Source organism: Hylobates moloch, unplaced genomic scaffold (genome assembly GCF_009828535.3).
Source record: "Hylobates moloch isolate HMO894 unplaced genomic scaffold, HMol_V3 SCAFFOLD_11, whole genome shotgun sequence".
Classification (NCBI taxonomy): domain Eukaryota; kingdom Metazoa; phylum Chordata; class Mammalia; order Primates; family Hylobatidae; genus Hylobates; species Hylobates moloch.
Window position 1 is genome coordinate 75784350 of NW_026652286.1, and position 24895 is coordinate 75809244.

A 24895-nucleotide genomic window follows, 5' to 3' on the forward strand; every position below is an offset into this window, starting at 1 on the left:
CAGAGGATGATGACATCCCCTCTGTCTGGGGCAAAATCAAGGAAAATCTTTGTTAGGATAGTAACACTTGAACTAGGATTTTGACAGGTGCAAATGAAAATGGGAGGGTGAAAAAGAACCTCTTAGCAAAAGGAATTGTGTGCTGAAAATATGAAGTTGGTTAATTGGAAATGTTATTAGAATTAATGTTTTATTAGGGACTAGAGGGAGATGATCCTGGAAAGGTATCGATAAGGTACAGATCTGGGAGTCTTACATTCAAAAATAGAGAATTTAGATTTTATTCATTTTGGGATGATTAGCTTTTAAAGGGTTCTAAACAGGAGTGTGTCAGTACCAAAGCTGTTCATTAGGAAATTTAATCTGGAAACACAGATATATGGTGGGATAAAGAGATCCTGGAGGCAGACTGGCTAGTCTGTCGGTCATCTAGAAGACCAGTAATAATAATGATAATTATTATTATTTTTTTGAGACAGAGTCTTGCTGCGTCACCCAGGCTGGAGTGTAGTGGCATATCTGCTCACTGCAACCTCCACTTCGTGGGTTTAAGTGATTCCCCTGCCTCAGCCTCCCGAGTAGCTGGGACTACAGGCACGTGCCACCACGCCCGGCTAATTTTTCGTATTTTAGTAGAGGTGGGGTTTCATTATGTTGGCCAGGCTGGTCTCCAACTCTTCACCTCAGGTGATCTGCCCAACTTGGCCTCCCAGAGTGCTGGGATTATAGGCATGAACCACCACGCCCGGCCATAATAATTAATTGAATTATCTTGTTGGAACTCAAAATGAGGAGGAGGAAATAGTATGAGGAATTAAGTTTTATTTATTGGAGGAAGATGAGGGATTAGGAATAGGAAGAGACAAATGACTTGAGGGTTTGAGCGTGGGTGATTTGGATACTGGTAGTACCATTAACATTAGTTTAAAGTAAGGAAAAGAAAAGATAGCGCTTTTGTAGTGCTTGCACATGGGGTTTTTTCTTCTCTATTGGGCCTTGCCTTTGATCCCAATCTTGCCCATCTTCTTTGACTTAATGCTGTCATCTGACTGCATAAGAACCTCTACTGCTACCTCTACTATTTTTTTGTCCCTTACTATAGATAGCTTTCTTATTTATGATCCTTGCCAAAAGAAAAAAAAAATAAAAACAACAATGCCTATCCCACACTGTATTTTTCATTTTGTCATTTCTTGCTAACAGATTAGCATATGTTCATCTAAGTGAATACACACATATGCACATACAAACACACACATTTATTTTATTGGTACTTTTTGGAAATATGCTGTAAGATTAGAAAAGCTGTATTCTAATGATGTGTTTTAGATAGTATCATAAGAAAATCATTTTTGAATATGCATCTTTGATATATCATGAGTCATCTTCCACTTCTATCTCTGGTTGAACAGCATCTCAGTTTCATATTGTGAATATTTTCAAATGAAAGATGTTAGCCTTGTCCACAGCACTCTGTAGTTAGTGAGTAAAACTTCTTTGCTGTAATTAGATCACTTTGTGTTAATTCATTAGCAAAATACAGCATAATATAATCTTTTGGGTTTTCCAAAATCACTTATCTTCATGTGTCAAGTATCATAAATCATGAGTCTTTATGTGTCAGGATTTCAGAAATTTTATAACTTCGTGTGTCAAGAAAATTGGCTGTTATATATAGCTTTTGGTTGTTAAGAACTGTAGTTTAAACTTCTCCAGCTAGTAGGTGATTGAGAATAAATAAGTAAAACTTTAAAAGAAAATTATATTTTCAAATAAAATGGTATGTAATTAAAACATATAATTTGCCTCTTAAGGATCTCACCTGGCTCTATGCTTTAAGAAAGGCAAATAGCTTTCCAAATAACCTTTTCGACCAAAGTTTTCAGATTTGTTTTAACTTTGTATAATTTAAGATAAATATGAGATTTCCCTCAGATAACTGAGTCTGGATGAGCTTCTCTTTGCTTAGGCCGTTACAATTTGCATTGGGGTACAATGGAAATAATTACTCATTTAAAAACTTTATACTTGTTTTCTGATTATTAAAATAGTACATTTGTTTTATAAATTGTTTTAAATATAGTGAAGTACAGAGACAATTCCTGTTAATGTTTGATGTTTTGGACATATTAATACGTACACTTATAAAATGTAGATTATATTATATCCTGCTATTTGTTTGTTTGTTTGTTTATTTTTGAGACTGAATCTCACTCTGTCGCCTATGCTGGAGTGCAGTGGTGTGATCTCGGCTTACTGCAACCTCTGCCTTCTGGGTTCAAGCGATTCTCCTACCTCAGCCTCCTGAGTAGCTGGGATTACAGGCGTGTGCCACCATGCCTGGCTAATTTTTATATTTTTAGTAGAGACAGGGGTCTCACCATGTGGGCCAGGCTGGTTTTGAACTCCTGACCTCTGGTGATCCACCTGCTTTGGCCTCCCAAAGTGCTAGGATTACAGGCCACTGTGCCCGGCTTATCCTGCTATTTTTATGGAATACTATTTCTTCGGTATTTTGCCATGTTATCATCTGCACATCAAAAATGTGATTTTTAATTATAGGTATATATAAAAATTTATTTTGCCATTTCTGTATTTACTTTGTTTCAAACTTTTCACTATTACAGTTAGTGCTTTCATGAAAATACTTGTGTATAAATCTTGGAGCCTGCCTTGAAATTTGTCTTAGGATAAATTCTAAAGGTAGAGTTGTTAAGACAAAGGATATGCCAGTTTAAAATTATTTGACATGTACATTGCTCTTTACAAAGATTGCATTGTTTTATATTCTAACAGTTCTGAGAATTCTGTTTGCCCACACAATTGAAGATTAAAAGTAACCATTCATTACATTGTTTTTCAATTTGATAAGTGTAAAATGGTGTCTTATCATTTTATTGTTTTAGTGCTTTAATAATCTAAATTCGCTTTCTATCTATATTTAATTTTGCCTTATTTTTATTGTTTGTATTTTGGCTACAGGATAGTAAATTTATTTTATAAATATTTAAATAGGTGTATTACATGCTGTGACAAGAGAAGCTCATTAATATTTAAATATATTCTTTTGACACTTTACTAATTCATAACGTACCACCGTTTTTTGAATCTGATATGCTGGATGGTTAAACTTGTAGTATCATAACAAAATGATTGCTCAATGAAAAACTTCAAAATAGTATGTGTAAGGCATTTTTGCTAAATTAAATCTAAATGTGCTGAAAGATCACCATGTTACTGTTGACATACATTTTTAAGTGTATTACATGAAATCATTATAATATTATATGAGACTCTTTTCCTCTAATTAGTCTTTTCCATGTCAAAATATGTCCATTGACATTTTTCAGTGCTGTCAAGGTAGATTGTTTAAATATTAATTGCAACCCTGTGAAGACTGTGATTGATGATCTCATCCAGAAGTTATCTGATCTGCTTGTTCTTTCTTTGAAGAAGTCCATACAGGGTAAAGACACATTTTAATTTTTATTTTTACTTAATTTGATATGTAGAAGCATGTACTTTGATAGTTATAAAGTGTGAATTTCAATGATCATTAAAAACCAAAGCTGAACTAATTTAAAAAAAGCAGGGAAAGTCCATATTCAATCAGTAAGAGGTCTAAAATGAAGACATCTTTATTATTTGCAGTCTGAGCTAGTATCAGATTGTTGCATATGTAGCTGAGAAAGGTAGATAATCCTGATATAATGTATTTCTGCTTATCTCCTCAAATGACAAAGTATTTTTCAAAATACGACAGTTTCTTCTTTTTCTTTTAAACTGAGATGTTTTAGTATGTTATGTAAAAGATGAAAAGTGCAGTAATGCATTTTAAGCTTTTCTTAAAATTTTTAAATACAACGTGAAACAACTAAACTTTCATGGGAAGAAATTTCTTTGCTTATTCCACATCTTGAAATTTTGTTTTATGAAAGCAAATGATAATTTAGAACTTATTGTATTCCGTGTACTGATTACTTCTACCACCCCTTGATTTAGAAATTATGTAATTTAGTATTTTTGATGGTAATAATTACATTTCTTGTATTTCAATGTTACCACTCAGCTCATTTACATGAAATTGATACATTTGTTACTGAGGCTATGGAGGTCTTAACAATTATTCCCCAGTCTGTGGAAGAAATTGGTGATGCAAATCTCCGATATAGTAAGTTACAAGAACGGAAGCCAGAGGTGAGAATCACAAAGTAAAATTATTATTATTACTTTTTACTGCATGGAAAATGTTTAAATTAGGTAATTTTATGTCATTATTTACAAATATATAATCTCAACATTATAAGGAGGGCCACAATAGTCTGGCTCACCTGGTTAGCTCATGATTAGACTCTTGGCTGGGCATGGTGGCTCACGCCTGTAATCCCAGCACTTTGGTAGGCCGAGGCAGGCAGATCACGAGGTTGGGAGTTCAAGACCAGCCTGACCAACATGGCCAAACCCCGTATCTATTAAAAATACAAAAATTAGCTGGGTGTGGTGGTGGGTGCCTGTAATCCCAGCTACTCAGGAGGCTGAGGCAGGAGAATCTCTTGAACCCGGGAGGCGGAGGTTGCAGTGAGCCGAGATCACACCATTGCACTCCAGCCTGGGTGGTAGAGCGAGACTCTGTCTCAAAATAATAAGTAAATAAATAAATAGACTTTTTGATGCACTATTGGTGTAATGAAACAGTAATAGTATTGTTTTCAGATCTATTTGCAGTCATTTTATGATGTGGCATATTAGAGTAAGAGTAAACTTAAATAATTCATACTATTACCTTTAGAGTTATAACTTTAGGATGCAAAAGTATGAAGTTAAGAGCTAAACTAGGAGTACACATATGCACATACATACATAATGGAAGAGCTCATAATTAAATACAAAGGAGAATGGTAAAGATTCATAAAAAACTATCCAGAAGGCTAGAGCCCAGAATAGACAAGCCAAAGTTTTATAACATATTATAGATGATTTTAGTTACGTTTAGAGCAAGAAGGAGAAATAATTCAAATTAGTATACAAACTTATTTGCCCCCACTTAAAATTATAAAGAGAGATTCAAGGTGAATAAAATAACATACCACTCCAGTGGAAAGAATTACAGACTTTTATATGATAGACTTAAAGGTATTAAAGAGGGTTTAAAGGTGAATAAAATAATGTATCTGTCTAGTAGAAGGAATTAACTAAAATAGGAATGGTTATGAGCTGTGGCAGTTAGCAGAGGCATTTGACTGATATGTATGGATCACTTGATTTATTCCAGGCATTGTACTAGGAGTTGGGGCTGCAGCTGTGAACATATTCTATTCTCATGGAACATACACGTGTGTGCGTGTGCGTGTGTGTGAGAGAGAGAGAGAGCAAAAGAGAGGACTGAGAGAGAGAGAGAGGGAGGAGAGAAGTGAGGATGAGTATGCTCAACCAGGGGTTATTACTTAGGGTGGGTGATCATGGGATATCTTCTCAGAGAGGTGACATCTGAGCTGAGACCTGAAAGACAAGAAAGAGCCAACCATTCTGAGATTTGGGGACAGATCATTCCAAAAAGAATGAATAGCATGTACAAAGATCTTAAGGTAGAGAAGGAGCTTGGTATGCTTAAGGAACAGATAGAAGTAAACATTATCAAGAGAGTTAATTATTAAGAGAGCATAGTATTCAAGGAAGAGAATGGTATGAGGGGCAATTGGAAAGAGAGGCAAGGGCCAGATTACGAAGATGCTTTTAGACAATCGTAAGAAGTTTGTATTTTATTCTGAGTGTAATAAGAAAGTCTTTAGAGGGCTTTAAGTGGGGGAGTGACACAATGTCTCTGACATTTTGAAGTCATGACTCTAGATGCTCTGTGGAAAATGAATTGGAGGGAGACAATAGTGGTGGACAGGCCAGTTAGTAGGATATTACAATATGATAGACAAGAGATGATGGAAGCTTGTATCATTTAGTAGTAGTGGAGATAGAACTGGAGAGATTGATGATGTATGGGGGTGGATGTGGTTAGAGAAAGATAAATCAAAATGTCTCCTAGGATTTTGGCTTGAGCAGCTGGGAAAGTATTGGTGCCATTTCCTGAAACAAGGATGACTAGAGGAGCAACGAGTTTAGAAGTGGTGGAGATTGAGTTGTCTGGTAGAAATCAAATGAGGAATGTGGAATTTAGAGTAAAGGTAAGGACTACAAATACAAATTTTGAAGTCTTCTTTATATCCATGATATTTAAGCCTTGGGATTGGCTTAGACTAACTGGTAGATAACAAACACAGGGTGTAACTCCAGGCTTGAAGTTTGCAAAATTTAGACTTCAAGCATAGGAGGAGGCGCAAAGGACATAAATGGAGTGGGAGGAAAGACAAGAGATTGTAGTGTCACGAAAGCTAAGAGGAGAAATTGATGTTGTTTGCTGGTAATGGCAAGCAATTAGGTATTATAAGACGTAATATGTGAAGTAGGAAGTGGCATGAGATAATAAAAGAACTAGGCAGAATCTTCATGTGAGCTATATCAGGGACCTTAGAATCTCATATTCTGTGGGCATTGGGGAGCTGTTGCTGGGTTTTATATAGCAAAGTATTATATAATTCTCTTTTGGTATGTCTGTTTGTTGGTATGTGGATTTGAGGGGTAGGACGGAGGTAGGTAGACTAGGAAACTATTGTGATATGTTTTACAGGCTAACTGGAGCTCTGTTCACGTGTAGAAAATTAAAATCCTGAGGTGGTCCAATCATAGTTCACTGCAGCCTCGAACTCCTGGGCTCAAGCAGTCTTCCCGCTTCAGACTCCTCAGTAGCTAGGAGTACAGGTGTGCACCACCATGCCCAGTTAGTTTTTAAAGTATTTATTTTAGAGATGCGTTCTCACTGTGTTGCCTAGGTTAGTCTTAATCCCTTCACCTCAGCCTCCCAAAGTGCTAGAATTACAGGTGTGAGCCGCTAGGTCTGCCCAATTCAGTTACATTTGAATTTCCTTTGTTGTCTGTTTTATTATGTATGCATACTGATATTTTAAAATGTTTAAATGGATTTTAGTGCTTTATTGAATAGTAAAAGTACAGATATTAATTATAGGATACTGTTGTTTTACAGAGCTTTAAAAGCCTTAGAGGCAATTCCAGCAGTTTAGCACCCATTGACCTACACCCAAACTGTTTAACAAACTGTTAGCTATATACAACTGAGGACACTTCAGTTAAAAACCCTGAATGCAGGAGCTTAATTTCACTTCTTTAGTTGTCTGTTTCTTAAGTACCTTTTTTCATGACTTTCCTTCTCTATTAAGTCAGATAATTTAGTTAACTTATGCTCTTAGATAATCACTAATTTTAGCTCCTTTAGAAACCTCTTTAGCATTTTCTTGTGAATGGACCATTTATAATAAGAACTTTACTTTGATAAACTATGGTATTATCTTTATGGATTTCATTTAGTCTCATATTACTACTTTATCTTTTTTAACCTCTGATGTTAGAGTGCCTTCGTTGAATTTGTGTGTAGTAAAAAATAACCATCAGAAAGTTTATATCCAGAAATTTTTTTCTGCCAAATCAGAATATATAGGAATTTAACAAACTGTTTAAATGCAAAAATCTTAATTAAAAAAATAAAGTTATGAAACAAAAATTAAAATAAATGAAATCTTAAGAGATTTGATAAAATAGGTTGTTATTCAATTTGTTTTTTTTTTAACCTTTAGCTTTTGCCCTTATTTCAAGAAGCTGAAGACAAAAACAGACTTTTACGAACTGTGGCTGGTGGAGGTTTAGAAACAATTAGTAATTTGACAGCTAAGTGGGATAAATTTGAGTTAATGATGGAAAGTCACCAACTTATGATTAAAGACCAGGTTAGAATCTTTTAGTTATTTATTAAAATGGGAACTTTTTTCTAACTTAAGATTTCTTGCTTATCTTTTATTCCTTTATAGTCCAGGTTTATAATAATTTAATGTGGCTGTTGAAATTGACCTCCCTGACTACTTTTGTAGTAAAATATATAAATGATGATTGTTTCACATGGTTTTTCTTTACTTCCTATCATATCAAGAAGAAACCAATGTCTTTGAAATGTAACATTATTTGTAGTCCTATGAATGAATCTATTGCTTACCTACTATGTATGGCTTATTTCTGAAACTCATGTTTTCTTTAATTACTAAATTTATTAGGATATCAGTTTAACTACTCTAATGGAGACCCCAAAAATTGTAGCTTACGTTTCTGTCTCACATTAGACTATAAGATGCTATGGTGCCTCTGCTCTGTAACTTTGTCTGGGTCCTAGGTTTTGTCAATCTTTTTGTCTACCATCTCTAGTGTATTGTCCAGGATGGGTTATTACCACATTCAGTTGCTATGTAGTAGGGTTGGGAGAGAGGGAAAGAGAAAAGGGCAGCATCTGTCTTTTAAAGACATAACCTGGAAGTTGCACATATCTACTGCACTCATATTTTATCGACCAGAAGTTAGCCTTAGGGCCCAGTCCTTAGCTGCATGGGAGACTGGGCAATGCCTTCCTTAATTTAGCAGCTATACACTCGGGTAGAACAATCAGCAGTCATTAAACAAACATTTTTAAATTATCTTACCTTTGTTGTTAGTTGTACTAGGTGTGGTTAATCATATGAATGATTTTTAAATGATTTTATTTGAATGTAATCTGTTGTTATTATAAATTTATGGCCTAATTTATATGTTTGAATTACATTATTGAACTTGGAGTTAATAATTAAAATAACAACCATCCTTTGAAAAGTTGACATTGGTCATTGATATTTTTTCACTTTTAAATAGAAAATATTAGAAAAGTGTGAACCCAAAATGAGACTTTATTCTGCATTAAATTATTTAAACTTTATTGGCTTATAGATTGAAGTGATGAAAGGAAATGTGAAATCACGTCTTCAGATCTATTATCAAGAACTGGAAAAATTTAAAGCTCGTTGGGACCAACTAAAGCCTGGTGATGATGTTATTGAAACTGGCCAACATAATACTCTTGATAAAAGTGCAAAGTTAATAAAAGAGAAAAAAATTGAGTTTGATGATCTTGAAGTCACAAGAAAAAAGCTGGTGTATGTTTTTTCTTTAAAATTGATAGTGCTCATTTTGAAAAAACAATTTATACGTCAAGCTAGTAATTTTCTTATGTCTGTTATCTTGATAACTTCCCTCATAAACTTCATCACTTTTTAAACTACAAATAATAAGCATTCATTTACTGTTGTCTTAGGAGTCATAGTTGTGTTATATAAGGATATTAAGAGAAAGCAAATTTCAAGAAAGGCCTAGAAGATAAATTTACCTAGAAGTTATATCAGTGGTTGGAACTGTCACTTTCTTTGAACTTATTCTATTTAAAAATGAAATATATATAATTTTCAGAAAAATTACTTTTAGTGCCTCTGAGAAAAAAATAAATCTAGCATAATAAGAAATAATAAAAAACTTCAAAGAAAAAAGTGAGTTGTTGGCTTATAATAATATAAAGTATTAAATTTGAGCACTGCTTTAGGTTTGTTCTATTTAAGTAGATGCTTTCATAAATGAGTGGAATGAGTCAATTTTGTTACCATAATTACTAAATGGCATTATACTGATTAGATTAAGGATATCTTATACTCTAGAAGCTTGCCCTTTCAACCGAGAAGAGTATTCTTTTCCCAGATTAATCTGTAGATTTATACAATCTTGAATATTTACATATATATAAAATTTATATTATGTACATATAAATCTCTCTATATTACCAACTCAATTTTGACTTCTTTGGAAAAAATGTATATTAATGAATTTATAGAGTTCATATACGAGTAGGTAAAGTAAAATTCTCATAGTGAATAGGTAGTTTCTTAATGTTCGTATTGTAGCTTCTTATTGTTTCTTATTGTATATCTATTAAACATACACAAGTGTGTGTGTACACACATACAAGATTGCAGTTAAGTAACTTAATGATACTTAACAGTATCAATATTTCTGTTTTTAAAATTTAATATTTCAATATTTGTTTCTATAGTGATGATTGCCATCATTTTAGACTAGAAGAGCCTAATTTCTCCCTGGCAAGTAGCATCTCTAAAGATATTGAGAGCTGTGCACAAATTTGGGCCTTTTATGAAGAGTTTCAACAAGGATTTCAGGAAATGGCCAATGAAGACTGGATCACTTTTCGGTTTGATTCAAAAACAATATTTAGACTAATAATTTGGTTGTTTTATTTTTGGATGTAATCTTTGCAATGTATTTTTGGTATTTTATAGGACTAAGACATACCTGTTTGAGGAATTTTTGATGAACTGGCATGACAGATTAAGGAAGGTTGAAGAACATTCAGTGATGACAGTGAAATTACAATCAGAGGTTGACAAATATAAAGTAAGATTGTTTTATTATTTTGCCAATTAAAAACAATGTTTGGAGCTTTCATCTTTTTCTTATGTAGTGACTGAACTATATAATTTTACTTTATATGTTTTTCAATTAAATTATTCCATTTCATGAAGAAAATAGGAAATACAGAGTAAACCATAGAAATTATTGATATTTCTACTACCAATGAGAAAGAAGTTACAAGAAATTTATGTTAAAGTTAAAAAACAGAGTGTTTATACATTCCAGTTCATCATGGGTCCTATCCTATAATAATAAAAACAGAAATAGTCTATGTCATGTTTTAAAATACATTAAACTACAAAGGGTAATTTGTGTGTGTCCATAGCAACATTTAATCAAAAGCTTTATACAATTCTGTTTAAGAATATGATTTTAAGATTATTAAACAAAAAAATGGAGTAATTAAAATTTTGGTAACTAATAAGCATGAAACTAAATACTAAATACTAATTTGCATTTTGCTAATATATGTATATGTGTATATGTATGACTTTTTCTTTTTTTTTTGTAACAGATCGTAATTCCTATCTTGAAATATGTGAGAGGGGAGCATCTTTCTCCAGATCACTGGCTTGACCTTTTTCGTCTCCTTGGACTTCCTAGGGGGACTAGTCTAGAGAAACTGCTGTTTGGTGATTTGCTCAGAGTAGCTGATACAATTGTAGCCAAAGCTGCCGACCTTAAAGTATGGATCACTTTTATAAATATCCCATAAGTCTGGCCTTTTTTAATATACAATATTGCTTCATATTTTGTTTAAATACAAAAAAAGTCTTCCTTTAAGGGAATCAGCTTTAATCAAAAAGTAAACAAACACAAATCATTTTACATAAAATACGTAAAAAATTATGTGATATGTTACACATAAAAGCTAGAGGATACACAAATCCAGAGAGCTAAGCCACGAATCAGTTTGCTAATCACTTTTAGAAAAGGTCTCATGTAAAAGTAAAAGTTGTCACAATTTATTACAAGTGACAGACTTTTAGTGTTGCGTTCTGGCCGTTCAAAATTATAGGACTCTTGATATCAAATTGTTTTATTTCCTATCCCAAAAATAAACCTTTGTGTTTGTTAATAACCCTGGAATGTTTTTAAATAATCTTGAGAAGTTATGAAGCATGACTCTTGCAGAAGATAACTCTAGTGGATTGTTAATCATTTTAGATGTATCAGAATCTACAATAAGATTACAGTATAATTTCTGAATTTCTTTTGTGCCAAATGTAGGCCTTTTGGTCTGTAAAACTTTAAATAAACCAAACTAGTTTTGTCTTTTGTGATGGATGCTTTAATTTTTTGCTTTTGTTTTAGAGAAGTAAAAAGCATAAGGCAGAACTTTGTATATATTTTGACCATGTGAACCAGGATACTTAGTGTCTTACATGCTTTGATAAAATAGCCAGTAATTTTCTTGAGTTGCATGTAAAATAGAGCCACTTAACTTTTTTTTTTTTTGCCTTGTGGTGAAAAGCCAGATAAAATATATTTTTCATAAAATACTTTTCTATTATTTACTTATGTGATAATTAATGTTGAAGTAATAAACATGGATATTTTGTGTTAAATAGGATTTAAATAGTCGGGCACAAGGTGAAGTTACAATCAGAGAAGCTTTACGTGAACTTGATCTTTGGGGAGTTGGAGCAGTGTTTACATTAATTGATTATGAAGACAGCCAAAGTCGAACTATGAAGCTGATTAAAGACTGGAAAGATATAGTAAATCAGGTTGGAGATAATAGATGCCTTCTCCAATCCTTAAAGGATTCTCCTTATTATAAAGGATTTGAAGATAAAGTATCAATTTGGGAAAGAAAACTTGCAGAGTTAGATGAGTACCTGCAGAATTTAAATCATATTCAGAGAAAGTGGGTGTATTTGGAACCCATTTTCGGCCGTGGAGCATTGCCAAAAGAACAGACACGCTTCAACAGAGTTGATGAAGATTTTAGGTCAGTAAAATGATGTAAGACATAGACACATATGGTAGTTTTTTTTTTTTTAATTAATTCATATTGTGAAGTGCTTAATACAGGAAAATTACTTTTACCTGATTGGTATCCTCTGTGTATTCAAATTCTTTCTCTAATGGATCCTTTTGAGAAGCCATTCCTGTCATTCAGGTGTTTACTTCTTGAACCATTATGGTGTGGTCTCTGTTATTACCGCTCTACCTAATAATACATACTTCCTAAAATCACCAATTACTTTCCTCTTTTAAATTCAAAGGGCATTTTCAATTTTTATTTTACTTTATCTCTCATTAGTATTTAATAGAGTTGAGCATTTCTTCTTTCTTAGAAAGTCTCTTCCATTGGCTTTTGTGATTTTGTCCTCTCTTGGTTTTCTGACTGTCTCTCTAGTTCAACACATAGTTCCTAGTGCTTAGCTGTCTCCAAATCTTTAGATGTAGTCATTCTCTAGGCCTCAGCCTTCGATTTTTTTCTCACTGTATTCTCAGGTAATCTTAACCACTGCCAGCATCAGTTCTCTTTTATATGCTGAGGTCTCCTCACCTTAACATGTACAGCCCATATTTCTCTTCTGAGCTCCAAATCTACCAAACATGCTTAAATAGTAGGCTAAAACTGAATTCATGAGCTTAACTTACTGGTTCCTTTCCAACAAATCTTTTTTCTTTCTGATTCCTGTTTCAATAAATGGCCCAACCTAATTGCTGAAAGCAGAGACATGATGGATAACTTTGATATCTCCCTCTTCCTCCACTTTTACATACATTAAATTGCCAAATTTTGTTGATTCCAACCTACTTAGCATATCTTGAACCAAACACCTGTATAGGAGTATATCTGTACTTCTAATGTTCTGTATCTCTCACTTGTACTACACACATTAACCTTCTGACTTGCTCTTGTATAAGTTTTTCACACAACAGCCAGAGTAATTGTTTAAAAATGCAGGTTCAGTGCTTTCTTTTACTCCTGTAAATAAAACTTTAAAATAGTTTCCCATTGTGCTAGGGATAAAGCATGATCTGCTCCTTGTTCATTTCTCTATCCTGTTCTTGTGCTGCTCTCCATTTTGCTTTAGTGACTCTAGCTTTTAGTTTCTCGGACATACCTATCTTCTTCCCAGAATCTTTGCCAGAAACGTCTTCTACTCACTCACTTTTTCTTTTTAATCTTCATCTGCATATCAATTTAAATTACTTCCTTAAAGAAGTCCTAGATTATGGGTTGCCCTGTTAGCCATTTTAACAGTACTTTTCCTTTTTAACATTTATCACAATTTTATTTAAATATTTCTAGAAATTATTTGATGTCTTTTGCTGTCACTGGACCATTAGCTCTATGAGGTAGGGCTTAAAATTAGCTTAGCAAGGCTGGGCGTGGGGGCTCACACCTGTAATCCCAGCACTTTGGGAGGCTGAGATGTGTGGATCATGAGGTCAGGAGATCGAGACCATCCTGGCTAACACAGTGAAACCCCGTCTCTACTAAAAAATACAAAAAAATTAGCCGGGCGTGGTGGTGGGCGCCTGTAGTCCCAGCTACTCGGGAGGCTGAGGCAGGAGAATGGCGGGAACCCGGGAGGTGGAGTTTGCAGTGAGCAGAGATTGCGCCACTGCACTCCAGCCTGAGAGACAGAGCAAGACTCCATCTCAAAAAAAAAAAAAAATTAGCTTAGCAAATGAAATATATAAGATAATTTAAAATGTGAGAAGTTAAAAATGATAGTGTGATATTAATATTTAACATTCCTAGAGGTGTAATACTGTTATAATAGTGTTACCTTTAGTTCATTTTAAGCAGGTAAAAAAAAAGTCTGAATCTGTTTTTCTTACCCCCCAAATTGTTAAAATAGATGTGAAGATACTTTTTTTTTCTTTTGTAGATCAATAATGACTGATATCAAGAAAGACAATAGAGTCACAACATTAACTACTCGTGCTGGAATCAGAAATTCTCTACTAACAATACTTGATCAGCTTCAAAGATGTCAGAAATCATTAAATGAATTTTTGGAGGCATGTTTTTTAAGAAAAAAATATATAATAAATTGTAAAGTATTTGATATCTTAATTATTTGAAAAAAATAAAGCTGTTTTTTGTTTTTATTTTTATTAGGAAAAACGCTCAGCATTCCCAAGATTTTATTTTATTGGTGATGATGACTTATTAGAAATATTGGGCCAGTCTACCAACCCATCAGTGATTCAGTCTCACCTTAAGAAGCTTTTTGCTGGTAGGATTCAACATTTATTTAGCAGATATTTATTGTGTTTCAACTGTCTGCCAGGCCTAATATTATGCTCTTGGGTAGACTACTGAATACAGTAGTCAGTTCATATACCCAAATACAGTTCCTGTACCCAAAGAATGTACAGTTTAATGGGGGAGACAAGGTTGTAAGTTGACAAATATAATACAGTGTGACAATTCTGGTGATTGACATAAGTATGTGGTGCTATAGCTCCATCTGTGAGGGCATTTAACTCAGTTTTAGGGCATCATGCAGTAAGTGACATCTAGGGTGATATCTGAAGAATGTATAGGCCTTAGTTAGAAAAAGGCAGGCAGGCAGTGGGAATAGGCTGTGCAAAGGCCTGGAGTGAAGGAGAATATGCCTCTTCCTTATTGAGTTTAAGGTTTCCTGAATGACATACAGGTGGAGATACTCCATAGGCAGTTATTGTCAGTGAAGAGACCTAGGTGAGAATGTAGGAGGCATCCATATAGAAATAATAGTTAAGCTATAGGAACAGGTGAGATTACATGGGGGAAAAGTGTAATGTCAAATGCTTTGATGTTGTAGAGTCACTTTAATGGGATGCTTATTAGTGGCAAATGGAATAGGTTTATTACCAAAATAATGACTATTATTTTCTTAAAATACTTAATTTGCTTGGAAAGAGCAAGCAAATGAATTCTTCTATAGAGCAAACAGCTCTATAGAAAAGAGCTGTATTTTTCAAATTAAATTTATGAAGTAAAATAGTTTTCCTCATTTTAACTAATAATCAAGGATCAGCAAAATATAACCCATGGGCCAAATCTGGCTCACTACTTGTTGTTTTTTAAGTAAAGTTTTGTTGAAACATAATCCTGCACAGTAGTTTATGTATTGTTGTCTATACCTTTCATGCTATGAATGCAGAGTTGAGTAGTTGACACTGACCATGTGGTCCATTAGACTTAAAATATTTACTCTCCAGTCCTGCACAGAAATATTCATCAATTCCTGTGTATCTGAAGCTTTAGGGTGCTTATATTTGTAACTATGATTTGGGCAATGGGAAGCAGTAGAAAACAAACTCTTCGAATCAGAAGCCTTTTATTTAACCAATCTCTCTATTGTTTACTAATTGGTTATCAAGTTCCCTCTCTGAAATTTAGTTTTTTTCTTTATATTGCAAATAATAATATAGTTTTTTTGTGAAGATCAAAATGACATAATATGTTCAAGTTTTTTATATACTATAAACTAATATGCAAATTTTGGGGAAGGGGAAGTCTTATTTGCCTTCAACGCATTTACCTGTTCATGGGCATTTGGGTTATTTCCAGTTTTTGGCTATTATGAATAAAGCTGTTGTAAACAATCATACAAGTCTTTTTGTAGACATACGTTTTTATTTGTATTGGATAAACACCTAGTTTTGGAATTGCTAAGTCATATAGTAAGTATATGTTTAACTTTTTTTTAGAAACTGCCAAATCATTTTCCAAAGAGGTTATAACATTTTTCACTCCAAGAATGTGAGTTAGGACAATTCCTACTGATTGGTACGCAGTAGTTGATTAGGTTGCCTAAATTTTTTTTCTGGAAAATGGTAGGAATGAATAAACAAACATATGTAGAAATATCTAAATAAACATTCACAAATTTGACCAGTGAATCATGTCACATATAGATAAATATTGATAAGAAATATTTCAGATGAGTGATAAGAATATTGATCCAGAAAGTGATTTTTTTCCCTCAGTAGGACATTTATACACTAGGAGTACTATATATTATGTGGTATACATTATAATTTGATTATTATATATGTTTTAGGGTATATATTAACAACTATGTGACACACATATATTGTATCTAATAATTATGTCTTTAATCCTTTTGCATTTCAATCATTGCTTTTATATTTCAGGTATTAACAGTGTTTGCTTTGATGAGGAATCAAAACATATAACTGCAATGAAATCTTTAGAGGGAGAAGTTGTACCTTTTAAAAATAAAGTTCCTCTATCAAATAATGTAGAGGTAAGCAATTCTTTTTCAAATATGAAAACAAAAAGGATTAACTATATATGAACTTTGTTTCTAAAATAATTTAGCCAATTTAGAGGGTAAAGTTGGTTAATTTAGGTATTTTAGGAAACTCAGCTCATATCTTAAAAATGATTTGTTAGTTTCAGAGTATTTTGATATTAAAAAGAATATGGATTTGTAGTCTTTGGAAGGCAGCCTGTAATTATGAAAAGAACCTTGGCCTTGGAGTAAAAAATCTTAGATATTAATCTTAGCTCCATAACTTAATACTTGTGTGACTTAGAGTGTTGGTTTTCTAATCAGTAAAATGGTAATCTCAATACAGGTGCAGTGTCTCTTACCCAAAGTATTTGGGACCAGAAGTGTTTCACATTTCAGATTTTGTTAGATTTTGGACTATTTGCATTATGTCAGTTCAGCATCCCTAATGTGAAAATCCAAAATGCTCCAATAAGCGTTTCCTTTGAGCATCATGTCAATCTCAAAAAGTTTTAGATTTTGGAGGATTTTGGATTTTGGATTTTTGGATTAGGGATGTTCAACCTATAACTGTTGCAAAGACTTTCAATTAAAAATTAAATGAGATAATTGGCTTTAAGTACACTATTTAGTGCTTGGAACATGGTACTCAATAAATTTTAGTTGCCTTTACTCTTTAAAATATGAATTTGTATAAGATGATTTGGGTGAACAAGTAAGCAAACAACTATTGATTAACTGGTTCTGCAGGACTGGAAGTAAACTGATCAAAGTCCTATTATAGGCATATAGCTAAAACTAACTAGCAATAGATTGCATCGCATGGAATTGTAATTTTTCAGTTTTAAATTATCTTCCAACTGGAAGCCAGGGCCCATGCCTTACCATGTGCATGTCCATACAGCCTAGCAAAATGTTTATTCCTGGTTAGGTTATAACATTTTATTGGATATTGAGTACATAAATCAGTTGATTGAAAATCTGGGAAATGTGTTAATCATATTTGGTTAAGAGTTTTGTTTTTTTTCCTCTCTTATAGTTTTGTTGGATATACACAGAGAGACAGAGCTTAAATTTTAGCAACTGGGCTAGAGCAGGTATATCGGCAAAAGGAAAAGTTGAAACTCTGGAAGCTTTATGATTGTTAGCAGAGTAGGTGTCTCTGTTGCCATGCACTGAGAAGCGGATTCTCACTCTGTAGCTTCAGTGAATTTTGATGCTATTTTCAATACTTAAAAATTCTCTACAGATTGGAAAAAAAGCCGGAACTCAGAGTAATTTAAGTATTCAATGATGAGAGGCTAAGATTGCAGCTTTTGCCTTTTTAATACAAATGACATATTTTTAAGGTTAAGAAGTGATTCATAAATATTCATTGTTGTTTCTATCAATCATCGTTATTTTAACTGTTTATTATTTTATATATAATCAAGTGAGTGGAAAAATACATTGTTTTCACTTTGAAACAAAATTGGTTTTGTTGGATGAAGCAGTCTAAGCCCCCAAATAATACACTTCATCCTGATGAAGCAATCCCTTCCTGTAGTTACAACTTTATGAATATAAGATCACCAGGATAGCATGAGCCAGGGAAATTAACCAGCCATTTTGACCCTGATTTATTGGCCAAACTATCTGGTTTGATTTGTCATAATGATGAAATGAATGGGTCAATTTTTAAATGCTCATATTATATTGGCTTGTATAGATATAGTCATGGTAGTGTTAGCCACAAATTTCTGAGTTTTCACACTCATAATTATCCTAAGAGGTGAAAAAAATTGTTTTCTTCAAAGTATTTAAACTATTTATTAAGAAAATAAAGAATTATATTCCTATAACACATTTTAGGAGTGTAATGATCAATAGGAAAGTATAATACCCCCTCCAGAAATAAAAGTATAGAGTTAGTCAGTAGATTGTATATTTATTTTGTGTCTTGTATATATTATTTTCCAATTTATTTTATGTCTTGTGTATATTATTTTCCAATTTCTTTTTCAGACATGGTTGAATGATTTGGCCTTGGAAATGAAGAAAACTTTGGAACAGTTGTTGAAGGAATGTGTTACTACTGGGCGAAGTTCTCAAGGTGCAGTTGACCCATCTCTGTTCCCTTCACAGGTAAGGGGGCCGGCTTACGTGTAGAAGCTACATAGGCATGGTACGTGGAAAGATCCCTGACCTAGAAGCCAGGAGGCTCAGATAAATCGCATCTGTTTTCTCCCTTTATCTAACAGTTAACGGACAAATTGCTTAACTTCTGAGTCTCAGTTCCTTCAGCTGTAAAATGTGGGGGATGAATTGAGATCCAAGCAACCTAGGCCAGTGGTGAGTAGGATGGGGAGGAGGGAATCAGGCATCTAATAGCTTCCTGGTTCCAGATGATTAGTTCCTCACTGATGGAGAGGCACAGGATCTATAACACTGTTGTCCCCTACCCATCCACCCCTCCCATGGGATCATCTAAGCACTGGAGCTGGCAGGAACTTAGCAGGTATTAGTGTAAATCTGAAATAGTCATAACACTAGACTGTAATATTGACAATGAGAATGAGGTCATCTGGAGAATTACAGAGATGGCTGCAGCTCAGGGTTAATAGGAGTTCATCGCTGAACACTGGGTACTAGATATTTAGCTTACAAAATTTGTACCAGTCTATATCAAAATGTAGCACTAAGACTTGTGTTAAACATCCTGTGTTGTTTAATAGTTGGGCCAGACTAATGTTACAGGTGTAGGTCATCAGGAACTTTAGTTCTTAGGGACTGTGGATGGTAGACATTGGGATGTTTCATGATTTCTCATAGAAAAATCTACCTAGCAGCTCTCAAAGTTATTTGCTTTTCAAATAAAAAAAATGTAGTGGCTATTGGAACAGGTTTTTATGTTGATTTTCTTGACGTATGGAAGCTTGGAACAGTTTACATTCTGAACTATTTTCTCATACATGCCATTTGTATCTTTTATTATTTTAAGGCAAACTGAAATGTTTCAAAAAAGCTCAAGTTCTTAGAGAAAAATACAAGTAATCATCACTGAATAATCAAAGCCATTGTAGAACCAGAGTAGACTGCTTTATTACCACTGAAAATGTTTCCTAGTTCTCTGTCAACTTCTAGATAGGATTTATAAATCAACTTAGAATAAAAGACACAGTATAAAAAAGTCTACAAAAGCAATATTGTATAATATTTGGGTTAGGGAAATGACAATTGTATCAGGAGATATAGTGAGAGATAATAGGCTAAAGAAAGTTGTTGGATTTCAGCCTGCAACTTACCTCCAAGCCCTTGAGCAGTCAAGTAAAAGTGCTAACTACTAAAAATGTAAATAGTTCATTATCTACTAAAATAAAGAATTCTAGTTTATTAGCAGTTAATGCTGAGAAATATTGATCTCAAGAGTATTTACATAAGGGAATTGAGTAGCATAATTGGTTATCATATACTGATGATTCAGTTACTTTTTTTATATGGACCTGAAATAATGGTAGAGAGGGCACTTTCTGGTCTGGGAAGGAGGCAGTGTGGTAAAGTGGAAAGAATTTGACTTTGGTTTAAATACTCATCTTTGCCAGTTATCCTGAGTAGAACATTTTGACACTTACATTACTTACATGACCTTCAAGTACCTACATTATCAAGTCATTTTGAAGGTTATTTCATAATGTTTACAGAGCACCCTTAGTTGTCATTACATTTTAGGTAATTAATAATATTAGTTCCTATCCAGCTGTCTTAACAGTAATGCGATTTTATAACCCAAGACTGTAACTTAACTATAAGTTTTGTTAGCCATTCACAGAAATTATGTAGCAGACTGTAAAAAATTAAGTTTATTGAGAGGCATTTATAATATAGAAATTCAGTAGTATTGCCTAGCATTAGGCTTGGAGGTGGCAAAGGAACATTTTCATATAAAAATCAAAGAGCAAAGTCTTTTTCTCAAAAGCAGATTTGGTTCTCCATAAATGCCTCATCATATAGCTGATTAAAGAAGCTGATGAGTTTCATACCACAAAGTTTCTTTGGGCGATTACTTTGCTTAGAAATGAGTTACTAATTGGCTTTCTCTTCCATAAAAGAACCATAATATAATATTTACAGAGTGTTTTAAGTTGGAGTAAGACAGCAGCTTAGCCTGCTCTGATATGGAGTGCAGTGGTGCCATCTCAGCTCACTGCAACGTCCCCCTCTCAGGCTCAAGCGATTCTCGTGTTTCAGCCTCCTGAGTAGCTGGGATTACAGGCATGCGCCACCATACCTAGGTAATTTTTGTATTTTTTAGTAGAGACGAGGTTTCTCCATGTTAACTAGGCTGGTCTTGAACTCCTGGCCTTAAGTGATCCACCCCCCTCGGCCTTCCAAAGTGCTGGGATTAGAGGCGTGAGCCAACGCGCCTGGCTGAGTCAGATCTTAGTTTAGGAAAACATTGGAATTTTGCTATTGTACACTTCAGTAGTATACTAAGAAATTATTTTGAAATGCTAAAGATTGCCCATTTACTAATTAGAATGCATCATACTTTGATATCTTTGTAGTTTACTGGTTGAAAAGAAGCCATTTCTGAAGAGAGGGGAAGAAAATACAAAGGCTTTGAGTTTACAATAAACATAGTGGGTTATAGGACCAGAAAAAAATAGGCTTGTGGTAGACTATAATATGAAATGAGTTCTGTGAAGTAGGCTTGGCTGCATCACACAATGCTTTTTCTACTACTGTATTAGTCTATTAATATTTAAGGTTCCAGTATGACATTAAGATGGAGATATCCAATATACAATTGGCAATTTGAAAAAAGGTGTCTTTCTTTAAATTTATAAAACATTTCTAAGTAAATTCACCTTTTAAAAATATTTTTTTCTTTATTCAATAGATTTTATGCTTGGCGGAGCAGATTAAATTCACTGAAGATGTAGAAAATGCCATTAAAGATCATAGTCTTCATCAGATTGAAACACAACTGGTGCATAAGTTAGAACAGTATACTAACATTGATACAAGTTCTGAGGATCCAGGGAATACTGGTATGGAAAAAACATTCCCTTTTCTGCCTGGTTTTGGGTTATTTTTTGGTATTCTATCCTAATATACCTATTGTGGTTTTGACGATATATCTGTGTTGGTGATTACTGGAGGAATTACAACATATATACTTAAATTTTTATAATGTACTTTGAATCAGTAATTTACTAATTTAAATAGAATAGAAACCTTACTACCCTATAGGCTTCTTTATCCTCTCCTTTTAATGTTGTAGTTGTCTTACTATTTTACATCTACATACACTGAAAACTCCATGAAATTATGTTATAAATTTTGCTTTTAACCATCAAAGATATTTGAAAAAACTTAAGAGGAGGACAGCAATCTTTTATATATATACCTAGATGTTTACCATTTCTGTTGCCCTTCCTTTATTCCTGATGTTCCAGGTTTTCTTCTGGTGTCATTTTCCTTCTGTCTAAAGAACTTCTTTTAGTGTTTCTTTTGGAGAAGGTGTGCTGCCTGTGAATTCACATAGAATGTCTTATTTTATCTTTGTTTCTGAAGAATTTTCACTGGTTATCCTGAGTTAACCATTCTTTTCTTTCAGCATTTAAAGTGTTCTACTTCCATCTGACCTGTATGTTTTCTGATGAGGAATCCACAGTCATTTGAGTTGTTATTCTTCTATAAGTAATTTAATACATAACTTTTTTTTTCTGGCAACATTCCAGACTTTCTCATATTCTTTAGTTTTCAGTAGTTTGATTATGATATAGACACATCTTTGTATTTATTCTATTTGGGGTTGTCTCAGCTTCAATCTGTACATTTGTTTTTCACCAAAATCTGGAAAGTTTTTAGCTTCTATTTCTTCAAATGTTCTTCCTGTATTATACTCTTTCTCCTATCCTGAGTTTCTCATGACAGGAATGTTAGACCTTTTGGCATGGGCTTGGATCTCTGAGGTGCTGCCTTTTTTTTTTTTTTAATTTTTCTTCTTTATTAGCCTGCACAATGTCTACTGCTCTGTCTTCAAGTTCACTGCCTCTTTCCTTTATTATTTCCATTTCAATATTGAGTCCATTAGTGATTTTCAAAAAATTAAGAATTTGGTATTTTTCAGCTTTAAAATTTCTATTTATTTATATATTTTTATTTCTTTGCTGAGATATTCCGTCTTTCCACTTGCTTCAAAAGCCTTCACCTTTTACTTCTTAGAGCACTTTTATAATAGGGCTTTAAAGGTTTTTTTTTTTGGTTGGGGGACAGGTTCTTGTTCTGTTGTCCAGGCTGGAGTGCAGTGGTGAGATTGCAGCTCACTGCAGCCTTGACCTCCTGTGCTCAAGCAATTTTCCCACCTCAGCCTCCTGGGTAGCTGGGATTACAGACACGTGCCACCATGCCTGGCTGACTTCTTTATTTTTTGTAGAGACATGGTTTTGCCATGTTGCCTGGGCTGGTTTCAAACTCCTGGGCTCAAGCAATCCTCCTGCCTCGGCCTCTGAAAGTGCTGGGATTACAGGAAGGAGCCTCTTTGCCCAGCAATAATAGTACTTTGAAGTCTTTTGTAGATAACCTCAACCTGTGTCATCGAGGTACTGGTACCTATTATTGTCCTTTCTTATGTGCATTGAGATTTTCTTGGTTCTTTGCATGTTGAATAATTTTGGATGGTATCATGGACATTTTGAATATTATGTTATGAGGGTTTGGGTTTTGTTTAAATCCTCTGGAGAATATTGGTATTTTTGTTTTAGCAACTGATCCTGTTGGGTTCAGACTACAAGTTCTAGCCAGCTTTCTGTGGGTTATGGTTCTGGTGTCCGTCTGTTTTCAAATCTTTGTAGTGCTATTTCAGTCTGTCCCACGTGTGTTCCCTAGTAGCCAATTCCAGTCTTTGGTTTCTGATTAGAATGAGATCTATTCATGCACCACACCTTGGGAATGAGTCCAGGAGTTTCTAAAGAAGTTTATATGGTTATTTTTTCAATCTCCTTCTCCGTGATCTTCCCAGTGTTTTATGGTTCCCTTAGCCTTCTGTTTTGTTTCTCTGGCCAGAAAGCTGGGGTTCATGTACTTTATTTTCTTGCACACTTTTGTGCAATTTGGGTTTACCTACTCTCTTGGGATCACAGCTCCTCTGGAGTTTTAGGGACTTCTGGGTCCCAGCCGCCAGTGGGATAGCTAGCAGAAGACCCCTTTCCTTCTAAAGCCTGAGCTAGAGGTGGTCTTCTAGAGCTCTCTCTGCACCAATTTGGGTTTCTGGCTGCATTGAGTATGGTCCTAGGGTTGCCAGAAGGGGGAAAAAAATACAATGGTAAATCCACCACTGGTTTGGTGTCACTTCTAATTCTGTTCTTCCTCAATCTGCCTGTTACTCTGTTTTCAGAGTTCTAAATAGCAGTTTAGTGTATGTTCTCCAACAGATTTTTATGCCTGCATTTAGAGGGAGAAGCAGGGTAGAGTGTGCTTACTCCCTTGAATGAAGAACTGAAACTGTTTTCTTTTGGAATTTTGATATCTTAATTTTTATACTCAAAAATCTTGTTTCTTACTTACTGGTAGATTTGACTTTTTTAGCTTATGTGATTTGTATTACTATACCATTCATATGTGTCATGAAATTACCATTTAAATTCATTGAGAAATCGCTTGTACACATTATCATAAATTATGTAAGTCACAGGCTAACGTTTTCTCTGTCAATATTTTTGTTTGTGCCTAGAATCGGGCATCCTGGAGCTTAAACTTAAAGCCCTAGTTCTTGACACTATCCATAATATTGATGTGGTAAAGCAGTTAAACCAAATTCAGGTTCATACAACTGAGGACTGGGCTTGGAAGAAACAACTTAGATTCTATATGAAAAGTGATCATACGTGTTGTGTTCAGATGGTGGATTCTGAATTTCAGTATACTTATGAATATCAGGTATGAGTTGTGGCAGTGTTTTATATTTCCGATTAGAAATAATTTACTTTAAAGAAAATTTGTTATTGGTAGAAATACTTTTTTATTTAAGTAGTAATTTTTCCGTAATAATTTTAGTATTATTGTCTTGTTTAATCAGAATTAGAAAGGTGTCACATAAGAAAAAAGTGAAACTTCATTCTATATACAAAAAAGTTAAAATATTGCTAGTATTGTACTGAATTCTCAAAAATGTACCTTTTCTTGGAGTTGCATTTATATACAATTTGAAATATATCTTCATCCAAGGAGAACTGAATATAGACAACCTCAGTCAAAGCAATTTGGTTTGTGTCTCCTTAAACAAGGCAAAAATT

General features: G+C 33.9%; 1 protein-coding gene across 4 annotated transcripts in view; it reads left to right on the forward strand.

The window, feature by feature from the left end:
* Positions 1-24895, forward strand: part of DYNC2H1 (dynein cytoplasmic 2 heavy chain 1) — a 388044-nt gene that overhangs the window by 41688 nt on the left and 321461 nt on the right. For all 4 annotated transcript variants that reach the window (XM_032167257.2, XM_032167258.2, XM_058446233.1 and 1 more), the window contains exons 19-32: positions 3351-3466; positions 4070-4197; positions 7701-7850; positions 8872-9077; positions 10022-10177; positions 10266-10380; positions 10913-11083; positions 11970-12352; positions 14256-14388; positions 14489-14606; positions 16516-16628; positions 18621-18740; positions 21496-21646; positions 24334-24539. In XM_032167257.2, coding sequence (XP_032023148.1) covers positions 3351-3466; positions 4070-4197; positions 7701-7850; positions 8872-9077; positions 10022-10177; positions 10266-10380; positions 10913-11083; positions 11970-12352; positions 14256-14388; positions 14489-14606; positions 16516-16628; positions 18621-18740; positions 21496-21646; positions 24334-24539 — 2266 coding nt within the window. The remainder of the gene's footprint in view (positions 1-3350; positions 3467-4069; positions 4198-7700; positions 7851-8871; positions 9078-10021; positions 10178-10265; positions 10381-10912; positions 11084-11969; positions 12353-14255; positions 14389-14488; positions 14607-16515; positions 16629-18620; positions 18741-21495; positions 21647-24333; positions 24540-24895) is intronic.